The 26,622-nt window shown below is 37.4% G+C and overlaps 1 protein-coding gene across 50 annotated transcripts; it reads right to left on the bottom strand.

Annotated features, from left to right (window-relative positions):
• Positions 1-182: 182 nt before the first annotated feature.
• On the bottom strand, positions 183-25,280 carry LOC147944012 (citrate synthase, mitochondrial-like). 50 transcript variants are annotated; one of them, XM_087450342.1, is made up of 101 exons: positions 24,880-25,079; positions 24,660-24,780; positions 24,468-24,560; positions 24,133-24,203; positions 23,937-23,999; positions 23,761-23,826; positions 23,477-23,569; positions 23,320-23,387; positions 23,109-23,163; positions 22,933-23,011; positions 22,775-22,850; positions 22,490-22,665; positions 22,293-22,402; positions 22,076-22,121; positions 21,868-21,918; positions 21,394-21,471; positions 21,220-21,291; positions 21,016-21,140; positions 20,696-20,792; positions 20,473-20,557; positions 20,278-20,387; positions 20,064-20,148; positions 19,641-19,956; positions 19,483-19,569; positions 19,234-19,341; positions 18,980-19,124; positions 18,825-18,883; positions 18,462-18,730; positions 18,277-18,370; positions 18,112-18,170; positions 17,817-17,976; positions 17,657-17,707; positions 17,478-17,557; positions 17,274-17,380; positions 16,953-17,125; positions 16,663-16,809; positions 16,485-16,556; positions 16,373-16,400; positions 16,161-16,257; positions 15,623-16,079; positions 15,474-15,524; positions 15,251-15,379; positions 14,963-15,116; positions 14,751-14,885; positions 14,580-14,640; positions 14,415-14,473; positions 14,116-14,276; positions 13,937-14,009; positions 13,799-13,828; positions 13,585-13,662; positions 13,414-13,503; positions 13,271-13,334; positions 12,953-13,056; positions 12,696-12,826; positions 12,492-12,595; positions 12,342-12,401; positions 12,012-12,128; positions 11,819-11,889; positions 11,570-11,699; positions 11,348-11,465; positions 11,182-11,253; positions 10,991-11,092; positions 10,855-10,910; positions 10,549-10,663; positions 10,336-10,435; positions 10,045-10,094; positions 9,769-9,883; positions 9,577-9,692; positions 9,292-9,355; positions 9,127-9,191; positions 8,958-9,005; positions 8,776-8,853; positions 8,663-8,687; positions 8,460-8,575; positions 8,169-8,246; positions 7,997-8,046; positions 7,649-7,750; positions 7,513-7,564; positions 7,302-7,375; positions 7,169-7,220; positions 6,614-6,714; positions 6,436-6,508; positions 6,272-6,329; positions 6,103-6,166; positions 5,858-5,933; positions 5,666-5,724; positions 5,380-5,537; positions 5,231-5,280; positions 4,897-4,990; positions 4,162-4,790; positions 3,991-4,079; positions 3,762-3,838; positions 3,605-3,680; positions 3,324-3,374; positions 3,121-3,235; positions 2,917-2,980; positions 2,708-2,758; positions 2,490-2,595; positions 2,303-2,380; positions 2,110-2,159; positions 183-622 (listed from the first exon to the last, which is right to left on the bottom strand). In XM_087450342.1, the coding sequence occupies exons 91-97, from the start codon at positions 4,005-4,007 to the stop codon at positions 2,718-2,720; spliced, it is 441 nt and encodes a 146-aa protein (XP_087306468.1). In that variant the 5' UTR covers positions 4,008-4,079; positions 4,162-4,790; positions 4,897-4,990; positions 5,231-5,280; positions 5,380-5,537; positions 5,666-5,724; positions 5,858-5,933; positions 6,103-6,166; positions 6,272-6,329; positions 6,436-6,508; positions 6,614-6,714; positions 7,169-7,220; positions 7,302-7,375; positions 7,513-7,564; positions 7,649-7,750; positions 7,997-8,046; positions 8,169-8,246; positions 8,460-8,575; positions 8,663-8,687; positions 8,776-8,853; positions 8,958-9,005; positions 9,127-9,191; positions 9,292-9,355; positions 9,577-9,692; positions 9,769-9,883; positions 10,045-10,094; positions 10,336-10,435; positions 10,549-10,663; positions 10,855-10,910; positions 10,991-11,092; positions 11,182-11,253; positions 11,348-11,465; positions 11,570-11,699; positions 11,819-11,889; positions 12,012-12,128; positions 12,342-12,401; positions 12,492-12,595; positions 12,696-12,826; positions 12,953-13,056; positions 13,271-13,334; positions 13,414-13,503; positions 13,585-13,662; positions 13,799-13,828; positions 13,937-14,009; positions 14,116-14,276; positions 14,415-14,473; positions 14,580-14,640; positions 14,751-14,885; positions 14,963-15,116; positions 15,251-15,379; positions 15,474-15,524; positions 15,623-16,079; positions 16,161-16,257; positions 16,373-16,400; positions 16,485-16,556; positions 16,663-16,809; positions 16,953-17,125; positions 17,274-17,380; positions 17,478-17,557; positions 17,657-17,707; positions 17,817-17,976; positions 18,112-18,170; positions 18,277-18,370; positions 18,462-18,730; positions 18,825-18,883; positions 18,980-19,124; positions 19,234-19,341; positions 19,483-19,569; positions 19,641-19,956; positions 20,064-20,148; positions 20,278-20,387; positions 20,473-20,557; positions 20,696-20,792; positions 21,016-21,140; positions 21,220-21,291; positions 21,394-21,471; positions 21,868-21,918; positions 22,076-22,121; positions 22,293-22,402; positions 22,490-22,665; positions 22,775-22,850; positions 22,933-23,011; positions 23,109-23,163; positions 23,320-23,387; positions 23,477-23,569; positions 23,761-23,826; positions 23,937-23,999; positions 24,133-24,203; positions 24,468-24,560; positions 24,660-24,780; positions 24,880-25,079; the 3' UTR covers positions 183-622; positions 2,110-2,159; positions 2,303-2,380; positions 2,490-2,595; positions 2,708-2,717. The 50 variants fall into 50 exon arrangements, with proteins under 50 accessions (XP_087306468.1, XP_087306483.1, XP_087306472.1 ...); XM_087450357.1 differs by lacking the exon at positions 16,161-16,257 and having other exon boundaries at positions 2,303-2,339; positions 4,162-4,470; positions 4,714-4,790; ... (8 more) ...; positions 24,468-24,780; positions 24,880-25,097; XM_087450346.1 differs by lacking the exon at positions 16,161-16,257 and having other exon boundaries at positions 4,162-4,470; positions 4,714-4,790; positions 5,380-5,534; ... (6 more) ...; positions 24,468-24,780; positions 24,880-25,097.
• Positions 25,281-26,622: the final 1,342 nt, after the last annotated feature.

The raw sequence follows: 26,622 nt of genomic DNA, 5'->3' as shown, positions 1-26,622 counted from the left end.
GGATTGGCCGATTGGGCCAGCTACTATAGAAGATTCATTCTCTTCTCTTAATGCAGGCAATATAAATCAACAGATTGCAGAAGATCCACAAAGGAAAGAGGAATGAAAATCTGAATAACAATACATGTCTAGATTTCTGCATCAGAGAATCTCAGACTTAAAATGATCAATGCAAAAACTACTTTAGTAGACACATCCATCATAAATAAGACAGAAAATACAGTGCCAACCCATTTTAAAAGGAAGTTATGATCATCTCTCATTTGACTGTGAGTAGACTGCAAAGGATGAGAGTAAAGAGTGATTCATGGAAAATACAATAAGACATACAGAGGAGAAATAATAACAAAAAGGAAACAATACCAATTGAGAACAATCCTTGAGGAAACTAGTGAGGAACACAAAGCTTACTTCTCCTAAATACCAGTGAACTATAACTAAAAAAAATAACCTAGAATCAAACCCCAGGAAAAAGCAGCTCATGAAACCTAAATCAACCAAAGATGAAAAATCCAGCATATGAGAGTAAGATAAAATACAAACATAGAGAAGCAACCTCACTAGTTGTTAACAGCGGTCATGAGACAGACCAAAACTAGCCTCCCATGCATCCTCAATATACCTATAAAGGACGGGAGTATTTCACATAAGAAAAAACCCACGTCACAAGCAAATGAGAGTATGATCAAACACTAAACAGAGCTGTAGCATGACGAGAGCTAAGACAACCAGAGATAAAGGGGAAAGAAACCAGTTAGTAATCTGACATTCAAATGAAAGGTGATCTTAAACCACAGGTCTAGCCTTAAGCAGACCCTACAAGACATATAAACATTCAATACAAAATTACTAACAAAGTACAAAGTATAATAAAAAAACTCGTTTTGAAGGAAATTTAAGATCTAAATCAAAATTTTCACAAACCCTAATAAGGAAACAGAGAGAAATAAGAAACCGGCAAAGAGGTAACATGGAACACCGAGAGATCAAAGATCAACTGAGACAGAATATTACAGAGGTAATTGTTAATATAACAGGAAGTTGTGTTATTCGGGAAAAAAAAAGATGATAGGCGAGAAGATAGATTCAACTCAACATAAAAATCCCATTGCCTCCACAATCTGTATCGTTCATACAGAAAACAAACAATCTGCTTAGGAATTGAATTTGGGGAAAAGGACACCCGCAAAAGAGAAAAACGTGTGACACAACCAATCAATCAAAGCCAGGAAAAAGAAGCTCATTACACTTGAATCAACCAAAGATGGAAGCCCCAAGTTTGAGACAAACTATAGAATTTAAAGGAATCTAGGCAAACAAGTCCAAACAGAAGTTCTACTTGCATCACTCAAATTCTTATACGAAGATAATGAATTCACACAGAAAGAGAAAACACCATCCCAAACACAAGCATTTAAACCACCATCAAAAGCATATGACCGTAGGATTAAAACAAAAAAAACCACAATCACAAGCATATAACAAGGCGAAATAATGTTGAAGACTCCCCAATGGCACTGTCCATATCTTACTGTTAACCTATGTAACAAGAATATGTCTAGCTTTCTGCATAATAAGATGAGCTCATACTAGAACAATCCTAAAAGACACCAATATATTCAATACAAAAACTACATTAGTAGACATATCCATATTGAAAAGGACAAAAAAGAAGTACAAACCCATATAAAAAAAAAAGAACTTATGATCATCTTTCATCTGCCTGCTAATAAACTGCAAAGGATCAGAATCAAGTGATGGATGAAGATATCCAGCTGGAAGACACACAGAAGAGAAATAATAACAAAAATGAAACATACCAATTAGATCATTCCTTGCGGCAACCAATGAGGAAATCAAAGCTTAAAAATACCCAATAAACACATAACAATCAGAAGAAAATTACAGATAGACAAAGGCGTCAAGACGAATAAACCCAAAAAGATGGAAGCCCCAAGTTCAGCCATGTTGAGACAACTTGTAGACTTGAAGGGGATTTAGGCAAAAAAGTCTAAGCAGAACTTCTACTTGCATCATTCAAATTCACATAGAGAGAGAAAAGAAATCAGACAGAGAAAAAGAGTAAAGGGGAAGAAAAAATGACCATACCTCCAAGGAAAAGAGAAGAAACCACCAACGAGGTAACAGAGATGTTTTTTCTGAAGATGTAGAAAGAAATAAAAAACAAAAATCGGTTAAGAGGAAGAATACTATTACCTGAAGCTGTAGCCAAGAGCAGACCAAAAAGATCCATCATATAGAACCATCATCAATTGATCAAGAGAAGACTACCAGAGTGTACCTTTGGGAAGACTTGGTCTAAGACCTTCAAGGCAAACCTAGAATTCCAACCAGCATAACCACGAATAAGGATGTCAGCCTGTGGACATGCAATCAAAACACACACATCAAGGTACCAATTTTATGAAGATAATGAATTCACATAGAAAAATAGTTTGACATCATAAATAAGGCTAAATCAGACATACATATATCAACGTGGTGACACTACGAGAACACGAACAACCAGCACCATTATCAATTCCACTTCGTCTTGGCCATAAATTGCTTGGCTAGTGTTGGCTGGCGCGGAACCTGAGGGAGAGCGAGAGAGCGAATAAGATCATCAGGTGGAGAAGAGAAGTTCTGAGAACAAACCCTTACCGAAAAATAGGACATTGTAACAAAACCCCAGTGTAACACTCACCTGTTGAGGTTTATGTCTGCTCTCTTCTCTCATCGCCACCATTACAACTCTCTGCAATGTAAAATTAGGTGTAAACTAGAGTTATATTTGCAACAATCAGAACACTCAGTTTATAATTACCATCGGCATATTTTGCCATGCTTTGATGAGTCATGACTCATGAAACTAGAGGTCAAAAAAAACACAGAGCAGAGAAATGAACTACTAACCTGGAACACCCGCACGATGAGCCAACTCTTTTAACTGCGCCTGAACTTGCTCTTTGCTTGGCACCTATATTGAAAACAAAAAGATACCTTAGGATCATATAATAAGGGAAACAAAAATTGTATGAAAAGAGACAGAACTATACCTTAGGATCATATAATAAGGGAAACAAAAAATGTATGAGAATGTTAAAAAGATGATCCAACCTTTGCAGTTAACGGCAGCCACAGAGGACACTCAGGTAAGGGCTCTACTCTAGATTGAGCAGAAGGTAAAAGTTTTTTGGCATTCAGGAATCGACATTTCCCTAAAGCGTATTCCCTGTAATATAAAGGGACTAGAATATATAATAACAGAAAGCCTTCATAATCAAAAAAGAGAGGATAAAAAAAATCATTAGAATACATACCATATCAACAGTGATGTTCCCCACTTGTCAACTCCACTTCGTCTCAGGTCCCTACAGAGCCAAGAAGAGTTAAAAATCGCATGAACATAATAAACAAAGCCTTGAATGACTCAATTTAGAAACCAAACCCTAGAAGAGCAACATGAGTAAGATAGTGACAACGATCAGTCAAAGCCATCACCAAAGAAAAAAACGAAAAGTTAATAACATGTAATTAGAAAAAAACACCGAACGAAAGAGACAATACAAAATCAAATACAGATGGATTTAGAGCAAGGAACCCATGAGAACGCTTGAAGACAATAACATGGATTATAGAATACGTGATGATTGGATCATGATTTGCTTCCAAAAGACCTGCAAAACGAAGAAAGAAACGTAAGGAACAAAACAAAACAAAAATATAAGTAAAAGACGTGTGAAGAGGAAGAAGAAAACCCTTTAAAGATGTAGCACAGAGAAGAAGCGTGTCCATCAAAGCCATCACTCTCATCGATAAAAGTATCATCCACAAACTGAAACAACATAATAACAAGTAAATAGCATGAACATGTATATAGAGGTTTCAGCCTGGGATATAACAAAGAGAAAGAAGAGACCGTGAAAGAGGTAACATGGAGCAACAACAGATCATAAGGTGTAAAAAGGTGTAAAGATGCGAGGCAACCTGAAAGTTAAACTCATAAATTAAACGCTCTCACAATCTTTGTTTTTTCTCTTTGAACCTCCCTCACAGTAATCCTAGTTCCTCATGATCTGCATCAAAGAGAGACAGAGATGTTCTTTTCACTTTATATAGAAAGAAACAGAAAAAATCGGTTCAGTGGAAGAAGACTACCTGAAGATGTACCGCAGAGAGGACAAATACAAGCCATCAAAACAGTCACCAACCGATCAAAGCATCCTCCTCCACTAAAATATAGGGTCTTAGGCTTAAAAGTTAAAACATGCAGGCCAACATCACTAGGAAGATCAGCGACATTACTGTTAACTGAAAATTAACAGAATTAAAAATCGCATGAACATAATAAAAAAGCCTTGAATGATCAATTTAGAAACCAAACTCTAGAAGAGCAACATGAGTAAGAGAGTGACAACGATCAGTCAAAGCCATCACCGATCAATCGCAGGATCATCGTCCACAAATCTAAACCAACAAAACAAAAACGACATTATGTAACTAGAAATAAGACAAACCACCGAACCAAAGTGACAATAAAGAAGCAAATAGAGATGAGTTTAGAGCAAGGAACCAATGAGAACGCTTGAAGACAATAACATTGATTAGAAACGTGATGATTGGATCATGGTTTGCTTCCAAAAAAGAAACGTAAGGAACAAACAAAACAAAAAAAAGAAGTTAAAGACGTGTTAAGAGGAAGAACAAAACCATTTGAAGAAGTAGCACAGAGAAGAAACGTGTCCATCAAAGCCATCACTCTCATCGATAAAAGCATCATCCGAAACCTGAAACAACATAACAACAAGTAATTAGCATGAACATACATAAAGCTACCTATGCAATTTGGAAACCAAACCCTAAAAAAAAATCAGTTAAGAGGAAGAAGACTACCTGAAGATGTAGCGCAGAGAAGACAAAAACGATCCATCAAAACCATCACCAGCCGATCAAAGCATCCTCCTCCACCAAAATATAGGGTCTTAGGCTTAAAAGTTAAAACATGCAGGCCAACATCACTAGGAAGATCAGCGACATTACTGCTAACTGGAAATTTAAATAACATAGCAAAATAATGTTGTAAGACTCCCGAATGGCACAGTCCAAATCTCAGGACTGATTGCAACAGATTTGGGAGGGAAAACGGAATGAATACCTGAATTTGTCCAGCCTTTTGCATGAGAGGATAAGATAGAAGAACCAATACACAAAAAAAAAAGATACATACCTTTCTCTGACTTGTTTGCTCTCTCGTCGCCATTATAATGCTTCAAAGTTCTGAGAATCAGAAGACAAGAAATTTCAAATCACACACCACAACTCAGTAACAAAAAAAAGAATCATGGAGATTTAGAAGAAGAAGGAATGAGGAGGTACTTCTAATCAATACCAAAGCTCAGTCCTGACTCCTTTGTTCCGTTTTGATTTCAGACAAAGGGGAAGGAAGGAGAAGAATATGGGCTGCCAACTAACACCGAAAGCACAATTCCTAGAATTTTCAGAACACTGTCGTTTCAAGCCAGAACGATTATCTTCTTCATCATTAACGAGTCACGACACGACCAAAGGTAACAACCGAGCAGAGGTTAGAGTGATGAAAGTGAAGAGTTCTCTAAGGAAAGTAAATCTTAACAAAGAAGGACAAGAGAACAAACAAACCAACCTTGGATCGTGGGAGAAATCTCCTTCAAGATAGGGGTCATTGCTTGGCTGGCTCAGAACCTATGAGAGAGATAGCAAACAAAATCATCAGGTGATAGAAGCTAAGAAGACGAGGATATATAAAGATCAATTGGGCTCAAAGTGCTAGATCTCCATAGACACATCATGACAGCTCAACCAAACCACACATTACCGTCCTGAAAACATACTCCTTTCAGTGCTAAACCTTCATGCTTTCGTACGTCCTTGAAAAAATATGATTCATCGTCCTGTTTGGAACAGACACAAACCTGTTTCCTCGTTTCACCACCCAAAGGCCAAAAGAAAGAAACAACAAACCCATCCAATTTATGCATACCTGCAAAACGAAACATAAACCTGAGATTCTTGTTACACTATTGATAAAAATAAACAGAAGAAAATAAAACACAATTGTACCTGCTTCTTGACTACCTCTCTTCACAGGCCGTGACTCCATTTGGCTCTCTTCATAGGCCATAATCTGCGATCAAAAGCAAGTTGCTGACTTGAAAGATTGGCAAATTAAAGTGAAGGAGTAAGGAAGACGTATTAAGTCAAAGACACCTATACAGTTTGATGTTGTTACCTTTTTTGGTTCTGAATTTTCTTCACTCTTCAAACCCATAAGCTTACCTTTTTTGGTTCTGAATCAGTTTGATGTTGTTAACTTTTGGTTATTAGTGAGTATGTAGTAAAACAACCAACCAAATTGGAGGAAGCGGACAAGGGAAGACAAAGACATATAAATACCTTCTAATCAGTTTAATGTTGTTAGTTACTGAGTCAAATACATCATCGTCCTGGTTAGAACACGAACACAGACCTGTTTTGTTTCACCAAAAAGAAAGAAACAAACCCATTAAAGAACAAAAACTCGACTCACTCTATAAAAGCGGCCAAGGGAAAGACAAAAGACCAATTTGATTACCATTATAATCATACCCTCTCGCTCACTCGCTGTCTGTCTCGCTCTTTCTGGTTGGAACTAATTGTAACCAAGTGAAGAGCCTTTCTGGTTGGAACTATACACTTTGATGAAAGGGCATTAGTTCTTTTTTATTTGTTCTTTAGGACGGAAAGACGGTTTTTTTTTTAAATCCACTAATCATAAAAACATTAGAAGTGATACACACGTATCGCTTATATAACCTCCAAGTCTGCTCAACACCTCAATGAGGTTTGTTTCCTCTATTCATAAATCTAATCTGATGCACACTGTAGCGTAAATCTGAGGTTCTGTGTGTTTCAGGTGGATACAGTGAAGGAGCCAAATTAGACAATGGGGATGAAATGATACACTTTGGTTTCTCTTCATTCGAATTCCAATTTTCTGGCTAATTCGTTAAAAGCAAAAGCTTTTGATCGAATAACCGGTTTGATACTATTTGTTAGTTGGACAGTTAAATTATTTGTCGTTCAATGCCTTCTGATGATTTCTTTTTTTCTTCTTAATTTACTCATTGTGTAAAATATATAGATATACCTGAGAGCAGATGCCACGACTCCTTCAAACACGAAAGAGAACGGTGTAGTACCTACAAAACGCGCAACATTAGGTATTTGTGAGTAGTATATTCATGTGAAATGTTACTTTAAAAGAGATATATGCTTCTTACCTTACTTCGGTTCGACCATAGTAGTCCAGCAAGACCCCACTGTGAGCATCAACACTTGGTCACGGGTTCTTCACCTAAAACAAGCCATCATAGCATTTGTATATAACTTCGAAATGATCGGCAAAGGAGTTCTCAAGCCTTGTCATACTTTCAACGTAATACATTACATGAAACGATCCCCCTGTTATACTAGAAATGATAGAGATACTACCTTTCCAAGCTCGGTGAGAACAGGGTGGCACAACTTCGTAAAGCTTTGACACCTACAGAGTAGGAAAGATTTGTAAGCCACTGGACATTGATCAAATTTTGAGAGCAGAGCAGAATAGAAGGAAAAAGGAAAGTACCAGCTGGGAAAAGAGCGTCATCAGGTAAATGCTTCAAGGCAAACTCTCTTTTGCCCTTGGATCAGTTTTGCGCAGAAGATGGTGTCCATATCCTAGAACAACCTGCAGACAAATCATGATGAGGTCAATAGAGATATTTAGTAGACTCGTAACATTACAACATTAACTAGAAGAAGGGAAAAAAAAAATCTCTTAAGGCGGTGTTAGTTACTAGAAGCTATGAGACTGGTAGACCAAACTTTGACGTTATTAAAATGAGGACACATAACAAGATTTTAAATCATTTTCGCATGCTCAATTTGTTTGAAACTTTCATCAGTCATGTACAGGTAGAGGAATTGTTTGCACCATAATCCAAAGATGTATCTGAGGGGATGGAATCACCATTCTTGTACATCCTGCAATGATTGAGTGGAAAGTTAGATACAAAAATAGAAGTAAAAGTACACTTTCAGTACCGAAAACTCAGAAGCTACAAGAAACATGAAAAAGATTACAAAAATATATATTCTTCACTAACCTCCGATAAACATACACAGCTACAACAGGAACACGAGCAATCAGGTCGAGACAATCCTCATATGTTGGCTCCTAGAACCTGGACAAAAAGATTTTTGTTATGATACCAGCTACTACGAAACGCTATCAATAACTAAACCAGAAACTTGAAACGCACACTTTGACTTGTAAATTCCATTTTCATATGCCCTTTGGAACTCTTTAACCCATCTCACAACAAAAACAAGCAAACAACTATAAGAGTAAAGAGAACCACATAATTGTTTACTTAATAGCAAAAAAACGGAATTACCCATTCAATGCACCACCTGAGAGCACACAAAATGAAAGTCCCTTAATCGGTCAAGTCTTGGCTTGGCTTGAACAGCTTGTAGCTATCAACCATGGAGAGACCACGATTGAGCTTCCCTGCAGAAAAAAAAAAAAAAAAAACGCACAAGTGTTTGATGTGAGTTGATAAGTTTAGATGAAATGTCTGAGAGAGGCTCCTCTCACCGCCACGTACATTGTAGTCAAGCATCTGCAAAGAGAGGCACCAAATCAGCAGAAACGAAATGATCAAAGATTCTGATTCAAATTAAAAATGAAAGTGATTCGAGGGAATATACTCATTCAAGCCACTGGCAGGAGTCGTGAGTGAACTCAAATTAAGGATCTTGAAGCAGGTCAGAGCAATACTCGTTTCCCTGCAGTTAGTGAGACAATCAACAGATGAAAACACCTATTACAAGAGAGGAACGTGAGACCACATTTGGGTGTCAGAATACTAAACTACACCACTTCAGTATACCTTTTTGTTCACAGGGCTACAAGCCTCCTTAGTTCAGTATAGTGAGGCCTCCAATCATTATTTTGCAGGAAAACAGAGGCATATTAGATGGCATGAAAGCAAGTGTTCTATGCATACAAACAACTTTTCTAGGGGTGAAAAGAAGCATAATACTTGATTAAAAACTTACGGTGAAGCTATTGAAGATGTTTATGGATGTTTGTTAGCCCTTTCCATTGCTTGAAGATTAAATTCCTGCAACAGTAAGAAATGAGATCCTTGCAGATTCATTAAACGGTTTCATTAAGCTATGAGTATGTTAAAGTCTTGATACTCCCAGATGAAGGGTATTTACCAGAAAACTCTAGCAGATGTGGTGTACTTCTTTGTGGTGCAGGCAAAGCTGGAGCTGTCGAGATCTGCACTAAGTCACAGAAAGCAATTAGGTTTCGTCTAGTTATCTAGTTCTGAAGTACAAATATACCTCGGTGAACCTAGATGCACTGCCTTCCTACTATCTGTCTTTTCACAGGTCGAGCTCGGGAAACTTGGGTGTTAAAAAGACTTTGTCTTGTCTTGTGGAGCGGAGTTGCTAGATACTAAATACTTTTGAGGAATCATTTAAGATAGGAACCTTTACCTGGCCATGAACATGATCGACTGGAATGTCAAAGTATCCCATAGACTGTCCAGAGTGAAGATCACAAGCAAGGACACGGTCTGCACCAAGCTGTGTTATATTTGCTACAAGCTTAGCTGCAATAGATTCACGTCCTTGAGGAATCATATAAAAAGTCTGTTAGCCATCAACGAGAAAGTAACATTCCCTTACACTCTCTTGCAGCTGAGCTTAAATCTCAGCATCACCAAAACGTTTAATCTTGATTTTCCCAAGCTCCAAACCCATATAGCAAGAAATATTCTGACTTGAGTTTCATCATATGGTCCTGAAATTGGGGAAATCTTATGAGGAAAGAGGGAACTAGAAAAGAAAAATATATTCGTTGAATCGTTGGAAGTAGCATTTAAGAACAATCTCAACCATCAGAACAAATACTTAACAACTTCATTTTTAAAAACATTTATACAAACGGGGGTCTACACTAACCTGCTGTTCCATAATTAACTCTTGCAGCAGCGACTTTAGGTCCTGCATTGCTACCATTTAAACGAAATAAACAAACAATCCCACAACCAGCACTTCCAGAAGCAATATTAAGAAGGAAAACACAAACCAATCTTTCAAACAGACTTTTGCATACATCAAATTCAAATATCAAGTTTAGTAAGCATTTGGATCTAGCTTGAGACATAAATGAATAAAAGCTGAAAACTAAATGATCACATGCGGTGACACGGAAATATAATATGTGCAGATAGATAGAGAATTATAACTCACCTTCTGTGTCAATCATGTCGTCCACCATTACAGACTTATAACTCACCTGCAATGTCAAATCTGCAACAAGGTTGGCTGCAACAGATTCACGTCCTTGAGCCTGCAAAAAATTGTAGAATAAAAGTCATATAAAAAGTCTGTTAGCCATCAACGAGAAACTAAATGGGGCCACAAGAATGAAACAATTGACAAACTCATATAACATCCCCTTACACTCTCTTGCAGCTGAGCATAGATCCCAGCATCAGCAAAACGTTTAATCTTGATTCTCCCAAGCTCTATACCCAGATAGAAAGAAATATTCTGACTTGAGTGTCGTCAGACGGTCCTGAAATTGGAAAAAAAAACTTATGAGGAAAGAGGGAACTAGAAAAGCAATATCAAAAAAGGAAAAAGCAAACTATTCTTTGAAGCAGACTTTTACTATGCAGACATCAAATTCAAATATCAAGTTTACTACACAGTTGGATCAAGCTTGAGACATATATAAAAGCTAAAACATGATCACATTATAGCTACCTTCCCTTTAGCATCACCTGATAAGTTCATTACCTACAACATCGGAGTAAGAGGTACTATATAGATAAGAACAAATTAGAATTGGAAACTCAAAATATTCAGTAACTTTAAGTGGAACAAAACCAAAGTGTCAAACCTTGGAAAGTGCATAACTGATAACAATTTTCCCACAGCCAGAAGCACCAGGAATGGCGCAGGTTCCACCACAAACTGAAGGGGAAAGGGCATCAAGGACACGCTGACAACAGGAAAAGAAAGCAATCAACAACACACATCTTTAATTGACTATCTTGGTTGTAAAAAAAAATATATTAATTGAGTAATTACCTGCCCAGTAAGTAGAGGAGTATCAGCAGCAAGCTTTGAAGCAACTGGCCAAGGCATACGTACAAGCCAGCTCTGACATATTATCAACCAAACAAATTTAATAAGTGAACCAAATAGCTTAAAAAAATTAGGCTTGCAAGTAGGAAAATTATAGATTCATGCAAACCTGAAGCATTGTGAAAGATTATGGGACGAGCCCTCGCGCGACACTACCAACATGAAGTGAAACTACCACCAAATCATCAGAGAGTATGGCCTTATTAATTGTAATGAAGTATCACAGGCTGTTCATGAATAATAAAGTAGAAAAAGAAGTAGCGATAAGAAAATACATAGTCAGAAAAGGGGAAGTCAATGCTATGAGGAATCAAAAGATAGGAAACTTTACCTGGCCATAAACATGATCAAAGTAGCCCATAGACTGTCTCGGACGGATTGAAGATGACAAGCAAGGACACGGCCTGCACCAGACTGTGTTGTTATCAAATTGGCCACAAGCTTGGTTAACGTCCTTGAGCCTGCAAAAAAAAAAAAAAATGTAGAATAAATGAAAAGTCTATTAGCCATCAACGAGAGAGTAAATGGGGACACAGGAATGAAACACAACTGAGAAACTCAAATCATATCCCAAGCTTACAGTCTCTTGCATCAGCAAAACGTTTGATCTTTGATTATCCCAAGCTCCAGAGCCAAATAGCAAGAAATATCCTGTTAAAAAAAAAACAGACAACGGGAACATACAAGGACAAGATAAAAACTCAGTGTCTACCTAAAATCAGTTTCAAACTAATACAAATTCTATCCGAAGAAGAAGGAAACTAAGAAAGAACCTGAGCTAATTAAGGCAGGATAAGCAGTACCAGAAGTACAAATTGTGTGTAAGCAGATGGAAACCGAAGGACTTTGTATGGATCCCGCTGGAGAAACATAGCATAAACTCCAACAACCTGAAAAAGAAAAGAGAATATGAATCTATGTGACAACTTAACATGCGATTTGGTGAATGCAATGTTTCATGGTTCTGAAATTATAAAAAAAGAGACAAAAACTTCCGTATAATGTATTATACATCAGTATGTTATGTATGCACACATATAGTATAACAGTTTCAATGAAAAAGAAAAAAAGGCAGAACAGTTTTTTTATGTCTAGTACGTTACCTCGTCGCCGTATAATGTTGTAAGAAGCATGAGGAGACACAGAACCATCAGATGTTCTTCCTCCAAACCCCAGGCAGGAAATCGAATCATGAAACTGGACTGGATGAGAAAAAAATAGAGAACAAATTATGTTAAAGCTCAGATCCTCACTCCTCAGTCGTCACTCCTCAAGTCCTCCGTTCCGTTTTGTTTTCAGCAAGGGGATGGAAGGAGACGATGCTCCAAAACGACAGCGTCTCATCAACTAATGGACCCTAAAAGAAGAAATAAAGAATTATGGTGGGCCAACTAACACCAGAGCCCAATTCCCATAATTCTTAAACCGAGCCCAGTGTTAAGACTTATGAGTAAGACCAAAACCGTTACGAAGACGTTAGCACGGAGAATAAGCGTTTCCATCATCAAAACCCCTGAAGACGTTAGAACGGAGAAGAAGCGTTTCCATCAAAGCATGATCCCATAAAAGACATCATCCGATCCAAAACCTGAAATAAAGTACATAACGACAATAAAAATCACATGAACATATATACAAAACAAAGCAACTTATGCGCAATATTTTAAAACCAAACCCTATAAAAACATCAATTAGTATAGGTGAACATATATACCTCACCAAAAATAGCCATTAGTATTGATGTGAAGTAACTAGAAACTCGAAGTTATATACTCTCAAACCATCCTTCCCTCCAACAAGGTCCTTAACCTCCACGATCTAACACAAGCAAAGAAAAACATTAGTTGATCTGTGTGATCAGTAAGAATATAACAAAGGGAAAGAGGAGACTGTCAAAGAGGCAACAGGGAGCAACGACAGATCAAAGGCATCCTCCTACAAGATAAACTGAGACATAAAACAGAACAAAGGTTAACTTGTCGTTGTAATGGAAACGGATGGTAATACAAAGATGTAGCACAGAAGAAGAAACCTTAAAAAGATGACAGACCAAAGGTAAGATTTTATCACATCAGTCCTCCCAGTGCCTTCACGATCTGCATCAAAGACAAATACATTTTCGTTAAAAATACATATTAAACCGATAGGCAAAAAGGTGTAAAAATGCGAGGCAACCTGAAAGTTAAACTCAGAAATCAAACGCTCCCACAATTTTTGTTTTTTTCTCTTTGAACCTCCAACACAGTAATCCTAGGTCCTCATGATCTGCATCAAAGAGAGACATAGGTGTTTTTTCACTTTATATAGAAAGAAACAGAAAAAAACGGTTAAGTGGAAGAAGACTACCTGAAGATGTACCGCAGAGAGGACAAATACAAGCCATCAAAACAGTCACCAACCGATCAAAGCATCCTCCTCCACAATCTATAATTAACAGAGCCAAGTAGAGTTAAAAATCGCATGAACATAATAAAAAAAGCCTTGAATGATCAATTTAGAAACCAAATTCTAGAAGAGCAACAAGAGTAAGAGAGTGACAACGATAAGTCAAAGCCATCACCGATCAATCGCAGGATCATCCTCCACAAATCTAAACCAACAAAACAAAAACGACATTATGTAACTAGAAGATAAGACAAAACCACCGAACCAAAGTGACAATAAAGAAGCAAATAGAGATGAGTTTAGAGCAAGGAACCCATGAGAACGCTTGAAGACAATAACATGGTTTAGAAACGTGATGATTGGATCATGGTTTGCTTCCAAAAGACCTGCAATACGAAGAAAGAAACGTAAGGAACAAACAAAACAAAAAAAAAGAAGTAACAAAAAAAAAAGAATCATAGGGATTTAGAAGAAGAAGGAATAAGGAGGTACCTCTAATCAATACCAAAGCTCAGTCCTGACTCCTCTCTGTTTCGTTTTGATTTCAGACTAAGGGGAAGGAAGAAGAAGAAGAATATGGGCCGCAAAACTAACACCAAAAGCACAATTCCTAGAATTTTCAAAACACTGTCGTTTTAAGCCACAATGATCATCTTCTTCATCATTCATGAGTCACGACACGACCAGAGGTAACAACCGAGCAGAGGTTAGAGTTAGCGATGGGGAAAGTGAAGAGTTCTCTAAGTAAAGTAAAATTAAACAAAGAAGGACAAGAGATCAAACAAACCAACCTTGGATCATGGCAGAAATCTCCTCCAAGATAGTGGTCATTGCTTAGCTGGCTCGAAACCTATGAGAGAGATAGCAAACAAAATCATCAGGTGATAGATACTCAATGGAGAAGAGAAGAGGATTTGCCAATAATATAATAGAGAGGTCTGAGAACAAACCCTGACCGAGTAATAAGGAACCCATGGCATTGAGGTTCGAAGCTATAGGAACCCTAATTCTCCATACCTACAGAAACATATTGAATCCAAAATCTCAGTTTCGATCAAATCCATGGAGAGGTAAAAATCGCATGAAAACATAATAAGAAAAGCTTTTAAGGGATTCAGTTTAGGTACCAAACCATAGAAGAATAACATGAATAGGAGTGACATCTGACAGGGATCAGTCGAAGCCATCACCAATCAATTGTAAGATTAGTAACATGTAACTAAATTTCTTCATGTCTTTTAAAACATCCATCATGCATTTGTCTGTCACAAAGAGTTAAGTTCATGACTAAAGCTGGAATAGATTTATATTACAATTACTCTCAAAGACAAAAGATTACCTGAAGCCTCCCTGCAGTAGGCATGATTACTACATAGACACTACCCATTTTAGCTTTTTCTAGACCTTGCTTTCGCTAGATCTGCAGGTTTCACATCAGTCTAGTCTCTGCTATAAAACTGGGACACCAACCTGAAACAAGGAACCGGATAATCCTAAAACACAAGATTAAGGAAGTTAGACCCAATCCATGATTTTCAATCTATTGATATCAACCAACAACAATGATGGTGAAGTGAGCAATGAGACAAAATTATATGAGAAGATGTAAGAAAGTAAAAAAGCAAACCTATGGTGGTTTAGGGAGAGCTTAAGAGCCCCACGGAGATGCAAAGTTTCACCTTTTGGAGGCCATGTAACCTCTCCATATTTACACTCTCCGCTCTAGTGGCAGTCCAAGAGCCCGGTCCCATATCAGCTGAAAGGAGAAAGAGAAAACAGCATCACAAAGAGGAGTGTGGTTTTTTTCAAAGAGAATTGTCAATAGTGCAAAAGTATGGCTGTGGATGTACCTGTGATCAGATGACGAGACTCCTTGAGACAGCCAAAAAGCAGTGTAGTATCTACATTTGAAAGAAAGGCCACTCTATTAATTATAACCAAAGAAGACTACCTGAAGATGTAGCGCAGAGAGACAAAAACGATCCATCAAAACCATTACCAGCCGATCAAAGCTCCTCCTCCACTAAAATATAGGGTCGTAGGCTTAAAAGTTAAAACATGCAGGCCAACATCACTAGGAAGATCAGTGACATTACTGTTAACTGAACATTTCAATAACATAGCAAAATAATGTTGTAAAACTCCCGAATGGCACAGTCCAAATCTCAGGAACCCGAAAACCTCTTGGTTATAAAGAGTGTTAGTTTCACGGGGTCATCAAGGATTTTCTTATAACTCTTCACTTCTTTGATTACTTATGTTTCTGCAGGAGTCCCTCTACCCTCCTTAGCAAACTCAAAGGAAGTACCACATGCACACGATGAGATGCATTACAAATTCAGCATAATAAACTACAAGTACTGAATGCTGTCGCCTTTGCCTTAGCATCCTGAATCAATATCTCCATTCTCTATAGATGCGCCAATGTTGAAGGAAGCCTCCTGTAACAATACAATCTGCAGATAACAAATCACATTAAAATTTGAATATAATGGTGAGATAAAAGATGCGAAAATGACAAGTAGGTAAGAGTTTACTCAAATATAATCCAGCAGCGAGGAAACCACCACCCAAAATTCCATTTACATTTGACACACAGAGAGACCAGGAAAGCTATAGTAGGAACCAATTGATCTGAAAATAAAGTTAGAACCTGTCAAGCAGTATTGGGTGCAGAACCATGTAAAGGTTCAAAGAGTCCAGGTCGCGGTATTAAACATGAAGGATTTATGTTTAGAGAAGATCATACTACTGGATACTCAAGGCTTCCAAAAGACCTGCAATACGAAGAAAGAAACGTAAGGAACAAACAAAACAAAAAAAAAAAGAAGTAAAAGACGTGTTAAGAGGAAGAACAAAACCATTTGAAGAAGTAGCACAGAAACGTGTCCATCAAAGCCATCACTCTCATCGATAAAAGCATCATCCGAAACCTGAAACAGCATAACAACAAGTAGTTAGCATGAACATACATAAAGCTACCTATGCAATTTGGAAACCAATCCCTAGAAAAAAATCAGTTAAGAGGAAGAAGACTACCTGAAGATGTAGCGCAGAGAAAACGATCCATCAAAACCATCACCAGCCGATCAAAGCATCCTCCTCCACTAAAATATAGGGTCTTAGGCTTAAAAGTTAAAACATGCAGGCCAACATCACTAGGAAGATCAGCGACATTACAGTTAACTGAAAATTTCAATAACATAGCAAAGTAATGTTGTAAGACTCCCGAATAGCACAGTCCAAATCTCAGGAACCCGAAATATTTAATGGAGTAATATTAAACAAACTGATTGCAACAGATTTGGGAGGGAATACGGGATGAATACCTGAATTTGTCGAGCCTTTTGCATGAGAGGATAAGATAGAAGAACAAACGAACTCCCACAATGGTACCAACTTTCTGAAGATAATGAATTTGAAATCATAAAATAAGGCTAAACCAGACATACGAGAACAGGAACAAATAGCATCATTATCAATTCCACTTCGTCTCAGGTCCCTACAACAATAAAATTCCCAGCTAAAACAAATTGTTTTCAAAATTTAATATGAAGAGAAACACTGATCATTAACAAATTTCAAAGCAACACAAGGAACAAATAATAACACAAAATCATACATAAGTGAAGGATGATATGAAATGAAACCTGGAGGTGTTCTTCTTCTTCTGCTTCTTGGACGTTGGCTCATAGAATGGTGTCATTTACGGAATTATTTGTTTATGCTCTCTACCTTCAATGATGATCTCCTTGACCTGATTCACAATATAACTAAACCATTAAATTGTAATTGTAACCAAAAATAAAAGCAAATTCATCGATCAAATCAGTAGAACCAGTTTCTGTTGTTACCTTAAGCAAGCACGTTGGCGACGATTGTGTTCTGAATCAACGAGAGAGAGAGAGAGTTAAATAAATCAATCAAAGCCCACCTGTTCCACAGAATCAAAAAGAAACAGACCCATATGTCCTAACTCAGTCAAAACCATATAGATTTATAAGAAGAACACACAAAAAAAAAAGATACATACCACTCTCTGACTTGTTTGCTCTCACGTCGCCATTATAATGCTTCAAGGATTCTGAGAATCAGATGAAAAGAAATTTCAAATCACACACCACAACTCAATAACAAAAAAAAAAAGAATCATGGAGAATTGGAAAAAGAAGGAATAAGGAATAAGGAGGTACCTCTAATCAATACCAAAGCTCAGTCCTGACTCCTCTGTTCCGTTTTGATTTCAAACAAAGGGGAAGGAAGGATAAGAATATGTGGGCTGCCAACTAACACCAAAAGCACAATTCATAGAATTTTCAAAACACTGTCGTTTCAAGCCACAACGATCATATTCTTCATCATTCACGAGTCACGACAAGACCAAAGGTAACAACCGAGCAGAGGTTAGAGTTAGCGATGGGGAAAGTGAAGAGTTCTCTAAGTAAAGTAAAATTAAACAAAGAAGGACAAGAGATCAAACAAACTAACCTTGGATCATGGCAGAAATCTCCTCCAAGATAGTGGTCATTGCTTAGCTGGCTCGAAACCTATGAGAGAGATAGCAAACAAAATCATCAGGTGATAGATAGTCAATGGAGAAGAGAAGAGGATTTGCCAATAATATAATAGAGAGGTCTGAGAACAAATCCTGACCGACTAATATTGGACCCATAGATAGATACTTTATCTGGAATAAGGAACGCATGGCATTGAGGTTCGAAGCTCCAGGAACCCTAATTCTCCATACCTACATAAACATATTAAACCCAAAATCTCAAGCTCGATAAAAAAAAAAAAAAAAGAAACAAGAACAAATTTAGAAAGCAAATTCGGCTCACAATTCATGGATCGGTTGAGTAGTAAGTTCGAACCATCATCATGTTGCTCTCTTGTCGCCACTAGAACGATCTCTCTCTGTTTCTTTCTCTCAAATTTGTTGGGCTGGAACTCCTAAAGACAATATTTTTCAAGAGCTGGGACAGACTCACTCTGAGAGATGTAGAGGAGCTTAAGAGCCCCACGAAGTTGCAAAGTTTCACCTTTGGGAGGACATGTTTACACTCTTTGGCCGCTCTAGTGGCAGTCGAAGAGCCCGGTCCCATATCACCTGAAAAGAGAAAGAGAAAACAGCATCACAAAGATGAGTGTGGGTTTATTCAAAGAGAACTGTCAATAGCCCGAAATTATGTCTGTGTATGTACCTGTGAGCAGATGACGAGATCCCTTGAGACAGCCAAAAAGCACAGTGTAGTATCTAAATCTGAAACAAAAGGTCACTCTATTAATTATAACCAAGATTCAGTAAAACAAGGCCTGTGGTTAGTCAGGCTTAAGTGATAAAGATGCAGTTTTGTACCTTTCTTTCGGTTAGACGATAATAGTTCAGCAGCACTCTACTAAGAGCATCAACGTTAGGCCACGGGTGGTCTGTAAACCTGTACTTGGTCAAACACCATCAATCCAATAGAATTAGTTTTAATTCTTGAAAGCATCTCCATGATCTGCAAAAAGAGTGCAAGAAGTAGAACCATCATATGCTAATTTGTAATTCTAATAGAAAGAGCCAATTAAAGAGAAAACCCCTTAATAAAGACCCTAGAATTGTTATACCTTTACTTGCTCGATCAAATCAGATAAATCCAGTTGAAGAAGAAGAAGAAACGTCATGGAAACAAATAACGTTCGTCCGCTCTGATACTCACTTGGCACCATATCCAGCTAATTCATCAACGATACTCAAGAGTTATAAGACAAGAAAAGAGAAGAGAAGGTGATCGTTCGTTTATCAAATTCTATTGATGTCGTTATTGTTTGGGTCATCATCAACCCTAAGGCTAAGCAACGCAGAAGTTTGTTTACCTCTGTGATTGCTTCGGTAGGAGTAACTTGTTATTTACTGAGGCTTTCTCTGTGGTGTAGCTACTGGTTCTAATACGGCACTTTATCCTGCAATAACAAGAATGGTTAAAAGAAGTAGTTGAACTTAAACAATAGTGATGGATGATTTGAAACAAAACCTTGAGGAGTTCTTCTTCTTCTTGGGCGTTTGCTCATGGTCTAATTCATGCATTGGTAGAGCTCGCTAGCGGCTATGTTTGTGACACTCCTTTCCCTAGAATTAGTGAGACAATCAATCAACACACAAAAATTAGAAAAACCATCCTCACTTGCACCATATCTGAATTAATCAAGAAAAAAAAAGATGAAATTAAGTTGCATAACCTGAATTAAGCTCAATCAAACGTCAAAGTAACAACCATTAAAAAGCATAACCTGTGATCCTGACGCTTTGGCCAAAGATGCAGTAAAACCCCACACCAAGAACCGGAGATCCTGAAACACCAGATAAAAAAAAGAAGTTAGACCAAACCAACAAGCAACAACGATGGTGAAGAGAGGAATGAGACCAAATTATATGCAAAGATGTATAAAAAGCAAACCTCTGGTTTAGAGAGGAGCTTAAGTAAGAGCCCGATTGAAGAAGGCTCCTTGGACATTACTTGACTGCAGTGTTGGGTTCGGAACCTGAGAGAGAGAAAGAACAAAATCATCAGGTGATATAGTCAATGGAGAAGAGAAGAGGATTTGGCCATAAAATAGAGGTGTGAGAACAAACCCTGCCGAGTAAGATAGATTCTCTGAAGTGACACGTACCTGGACAATTTCATCAAGATCGTCTTTTTCCTCTGCAAAACCTCTCTGGCCTTTGTCCTGATGATGTTGATGAAATTTTGATCGAACTTCTTATAGAAATATTTCAATGCCTAAAGAAAAAGTAAAAAAGCAACTTGTTATATACTTTGAGAGAGTAAACCAAGACAGGTTTGAACTGAGAATACGTAAGCATACCGTTGAATACTTTGTAGGAAATCAACCAATCGACAGAGGGAGAATGTTTTCTCTGGGCAAGCTTTTTGTCCAAACCTCAGAAGACCTGCAGAAGAAAAGAAAAAGAAAAACAATGCTAATACGAGTCTGCGGCAGTTCTAAAACCAAACACCATCTGGTTTATCTCAATCGAGATATATGAATATGTAGAAGATAGGGAAGCAGCCATGAACGACATAACTACCTTCACAATACGAAGGGTTGCAGAAGTCACATGATCTGAAAAGTCTCCTCCAGGAGGTGAAACGCCAAAAAAAAACATGGCCATATCGTGGAACGACCTGCACGACAAATGTTTATTAAAAATTTCCTAGCAACATTCACAAGCAACGCCAAAAATCAAAACATAATCCCAAGCTTTTATTCATTAATTGGACAATGATTCAAGTTATGGCCTGTCGTGGTTAGCATGCAATACAAATTACAAACGGTCTATTACTCCCAGCTTTCATTTCAGAGCATCTAGGCTTTTGAAAAGGATAAGCAGAGCATAATTTTGTTTACCTTGCCACTGTTTAACGTTTTCCATATATAATCTTTTGGCTGTGCCTGACTGATAACAGCTTTCCCACAGCCAGAATCACCAGGGATGGAACCAAGAACAGAAGTGAAAAGGGATCGAAAACACACTGACAACAGGAAATGAAAGCAATCAACAACACACATCTTCAATTGACTGTCACTGCTTAAAAAAAATTGAGTAATTACCTGCCCAGCAAGTAGAGGAGTATCGGCAGCAAGCTTTGATGCAACTGGCCTAGGCGTACGTACAGGCCAGCTCTGACATGTTATCAACCAAAACCAGTTTAATAAGTGAATCAAAATTAAGACCAAATGAACACTTAAATAGGGAGACATATGCAGTCAAACACCACACATTACCAAAGTTGATCGGGACAGAAACACCCCCGAGGGATGTACACATCACCGGATATTCTCGCAATAGCCTTCAAAATCCTCCTGTGAGATATGAAACAAAATAATCATCATAAGCCAGCCACTGTCTGTCGTTCAAACAAATCATAAACGTCAAAACTTTTTGTCTGGCAAGAATATATATCCTTTATAACTTTTATGTCAAATACATGTTAAATCAATAAATCAAACCATGATAGATAGTCAATGGAGAAGAGAAGAGGATTTTCCAATGAAATAGAGGTCTGAGAACAAACCCTGACCGAGTAATATTGGACCACAGATAGATACTCTATCTGATTTTAAGGAACCCATAGGGGTTTGAGTTTGAAGCTCCAGGAACCCTAATTCTACATACCTACAAAAACATATTAGACCCAAAATCTCAGTCGCAATTTAGTTCTGATCTACATTGCAACAAAACCCCAGTGTAACGCTCACCTGTTTAAGTTTATGTCTGCTCTCTTCTCTCGTCGCCACCATTACAACTCTCTGCAATGTAAAATTAGGTATAAACTAGAGTTATATTTGCAAAAGTCAGAACACTCAGTTTATAATTACCACCGGCTTATTTTGCTATGCTTTGATGAGTCATGACTCATGAAACTAGAGGTCAAAAAAACACAGAGCAGAGAAATGAACTACAAACCTGGCACACCCGCACGATGAGCCTCAACTTGCTCTTTGTTTGGCCCCTATATCGAAAAGAGACAGAACTATACCTTAGAATCATATAATAAGGGAAACAAAAATTGTATCAAAAGAGACAGAACTATACCGTAGGATCATATAATAAGGGAAACAAAAATTGTAAGAAACATTCCCGTGACCATTTATGTATGAAAATGTTAAAAAGATTATCCAACCTCTGCAGTTAACGGCAGCCACAGAGGACCCTCAGGTAAGGGCTTTACTCCAGATTGAGCTGAAGAGTTTTCTGGCATTCAAGAATCGACATTCCCCTAAAGCGTATTCCCTATAATAAAAAAGGAGTAGAATATATAATAAGAGAAAGCCTTCATAATCAAAGAAGAGAGGATTAAAAAATCATTAGAATACATACCATATCAACAGTGATGTTACAGAGCCAAGAAGAGTTAAAAATCGCATGAACATAATAAACAAAGCCTTGAATGATTCAATTTAGAAACCAACCCCTAGAAGAGCAACATGAGTAAGAGAGTGACAACGATCAGTCAAAGCCATCACCGATCAGTCGCAGGATCATCCTCCTCAAATCTAAACCAAGAAGAAAAAAAACGAAAAGTTAATAACATGTAATTAGAAAAAACCACCGAACGAAAGAGACAATACATAATCAAATAGAGATGGGTTTAGAGCAAGGAACCCATGAGAACGCTTGAAGACAATAACATGGATTATAGAATACGTGATGATTGGATCATGGTTTGCTTCCAAAAGACCTGCAAAACGAAGAAAGAAACGTAAGGAACAAAACAAAACAAAAATTATAAGTAAAAGACGTGTGAAGAGGAAGAAGAAAACCCTTTAAAGACGTAGCACAGAGAAGAAGCGTGTCCATCAAAAAGCCATCACTCTCATCGATAAAAGTATCATCCAAAACCTGAAACAACATAATAACAAGTAAATAGCATGAAGATATATAAAGAGGTTTCAGGTTCTTGATGCTGCCTGGGATATAACAAAGGGAAAGAAGAGACCATGAAAGAGGTAACATGGAGCAACGACATATCAAAGGCATCCTTCAAGAAAAAACTGAGACATAAGAGAACAAAGGTTAACTTGTGGTTGTAATGAAGACGGATGGTAATAAAAAGATGTAGCACAGAAGAAACGTAAAAATATGACAGAGCAGAAGAAAGATTTATCATATCAGTCCCTCCGGTGCCTCGACAAAGTTTAAGAACAAACTCGTGTAGGAAAGAATCTGTGGATCATCGATCTCTCATCTGAATGTGTGTACACAGCAAGAACATCATCTGGGAAACACAAGAAACAAAAGACCAATAATAAGATGATATCAAATAAAACAACAGATATGCTAAACGGTGTACAGATGTGAGGTAACCTGAAAGTTGAACTCGGAATCAAACGCACTCCCACAATGATTTTTTTTTTCTCTTCGAACCTCTCCAACACAGTAATCCTGGTTCCTCATGATCTGCAACAAAGAGAGACAGAGATGTGTTTTCACTTATATAGAAAGAAGAAAACAAAAATCGGTAAAGAGGAAGAATACTATTACCTGAAGATGTAGACAAGAGAAGAGAAAAAAGATCCATCAAATAAAACCATCACCAATTCGATCAGTGATGGAATGACTACAAGAGTGTCAATAAGAAGAGAGGGTACCTTTGGAAAGACCTTGAAGGAAAAACTAGAATTCCAACCAGCAAAACCACGAACAAGGATGTCAGGCTGTGGATATGCAATCAAAACACACACACAAAGGTAACAATTTTATGAAGATAATGAATTCACAAAGAGAAATAGTTTGACATCATAAAATAAGGCTAAATCAGACATACCTATATCAATGTGGTGATGACACTAGGAGAACAGGAACAACCAACACCATATTATCAATTCCACTTCATATCATGTCAATACAACAACAAAATTCCCATTTAATAAAATTGCAAACTGTTTTCAAATTTAATAATACGAAGAAGCACTGATCATTATTAGCAAATCTTAAAGCAACACAAGAAACATATAACTAACCCGAGATACGTATGGCGTTAAAGTACTTTAACGACGGCAGGCTCAGAATAAATCGCAATGGAGAAAGCCACCTTCAAAGCAGAAAAACGAAGCAAGTCAGTGAGCATTTATTGAGCTATAATGCAACACCAAAAGAAAAACCAATTCGCCAAAATAACATCTGATCAAAGCGCATCAGCAATCTGAAATTGGAAGATCTTGGCATCGAATGAATTCATTACCTGCCATATGGAATCAATCCAATCCACAAGTCACAACATCTCGTCATTAACAAGAATACAAGTAAGATCAATAGATAGTGAGACCATCAAAAAATAAAGCTAAATCAGACATACCATTATATCAATGTGGTGTGACGGTAGGAGAACAGGAACAACCAGCACCATTATCAATTCCCAGTTAAGCAAATTGCAAATTGTTTTAAAAATCTAATATGAAGAGAAACACTGAAACAAATATCAAAGCAACACAAGGAACAGATAATAAAATTGAATCAGACATAAGTGAAGGATGATATGAAATAAAACCTGGAGGTCTTCTTCTTCTTCTTCTTCTTCTTCTTCTTGTTGTTGGACGTTGGCTCATGGAATGGTGTCATTCAATGGAATTAGTTGTACATGGTCTCTACCTTCCTTGAATGATGATAATCTCCATGATCGGATTCACAAAATAATTAAAACCTTAAATGTAACCCAAAAAAAAAGCAAATTCATCGATCAAATCAGTAGAACCAGTTTATGTTGTTACCTTAAGCAAGCACGTTGGCGACGATTGTGTTCTGACTCATCAACGAGAGAAATAGTCAAATAAATCAATCAAAGCTGTAATTAAAGCGAATCGGTAGAGATTTAGAAGATCCTCACTCCTCAATCGATAAGGTACCTCTTATCAATACCAAAAGCTCAGATCCTCACTCCTCACTCCTCAGTTCCGTTTTGATTTCAGAGAAAGGGATGGAAGAAGACGATGCTCCAAAAATGACGACGTCTCAATTAATGGACCCTAAAGAAGAATATGGGTCGCCAACTTAACACCAAAAGCCCAATTCGCAGAATTTCCAAAACGCAATCGTTTCAGGCCTCAACGATCATCTTCGTCGTCATCATTCACGACCCAAGGGAAAAAAAAAACAGAACAGATGTTAGAGTTAGCGATGATGAAGTGAACACAAACAAATAACAAGGGTTAGGAAGATTCGGTGACCTTGATCTGGATCTAGGGTTTTTCGAGTTGTTTTATTTGTTACCTTATCGTAGAGAGAGAGAGAGAGAGATCATTGAAAGATTAAATTTAAAAGCTTTACCAATTTTGTTCTTTCTTGCGCCTCTCTTCTCTGCGACTGCGACCTTGTTCAAGTTTGCTCTTCCGTCGCCCCATTATAACATCATCGATTGATAAAAGTCTGGAAAATAAACAGAAACAACAAGTTACGAACCAAACCCTAGAAAATAATTAAAATCCAATGATCGATTCAAAGAAAAACATCAGAGAGACTAGTTTAGAAGAATGTAACCACCAACGAAACAGACCGAGCGAGAGAAGATACTGTACTAGAGAGAGAGAGAGAAACAAAACCCTTGAAGACGTAATCATAGAGAAGAAGCGTGCGCGTCCATATCAAAAGTGACCGTTGGAGAGATTCATGTAAAGTTTTTCTTTTTTTCTTTGGTAAATTTCTAAAGTGACCGTTAGAGAGAGATTCATATAAAGTTTTTTTCTTTTTCATGGTCTCATCATACGATCTCTTCTCCAACGGTCAGAAAACACTTAACACGATTGATTGAGGACGCGATATCGAGCAAAGGCTTCTTATTTTTTTTCGAATATGCATAATTTCCCTTTTTCTTCTATTTTGCTTTTTTTTTTTTTTTTTGCCAACTGCTATGCGAATGCTCGATTCATTCCATTTTTCCTTTTTCTTTTTTTTCTTTTCTTTCATTCAACTTAAATGTATTCATTGGTCAGTCAAACTAAACCGGAAATAAATTATAGTTTGCTAGAAAATCAACGCAAACCAAATTAAATCAGTACTACTCATACACTCGAAAATAAAATTAATATTAAATCTACCATCTCTCTTCTTTCACTTCGATCGTCTAATTTCTCACCAAATAAAGTATTAAAAAGCTCGAATCATTGTTTCATGTTTGTTTCGATCCTCTTGCATGCTAATTGAGCCATGAAAGCAACATGAATAGGAATATGAAGAAGATGAAGAAGACGAAGAAGGAGAACGAAGACAAAGGATTGTGAATATATATATGTGGAGGATTCTAAGTTATCGGCTTTACAAATCCCATCCCACACATTCTAATCTTTGGATATATGGTTCCTCTTCGACTCCTCTTATTCATCACTCCCGCGTTTCTCTCATTCCTTTTCATCTCCCATCTCTGCGACAACTACCAAGTCATTCGATCGACCTGCATGAACCAAATCAATGTCTTAAGTTTTTCTTTGTCAATAATTTATTTATTTGATATTAATATG

Source organism: Camelina sativa, chromosome 5 (assembly GCF_030686135.1).
Source record: "Camelina sativa cultivar CO46 ecotype springtype chromosome 5, ASM3068613v1".
Classification (NCBI taxonomy): domain Eukaryota; kingdom Viridiplantae; phylum Streptophyta; class Magnoliopsida; order Brassicales; family Brassicaceae; genus Camelina; species Camelina sativa.
This window is presented reverse-complemented; position numbering and strand designations above follow the sequence as displayed.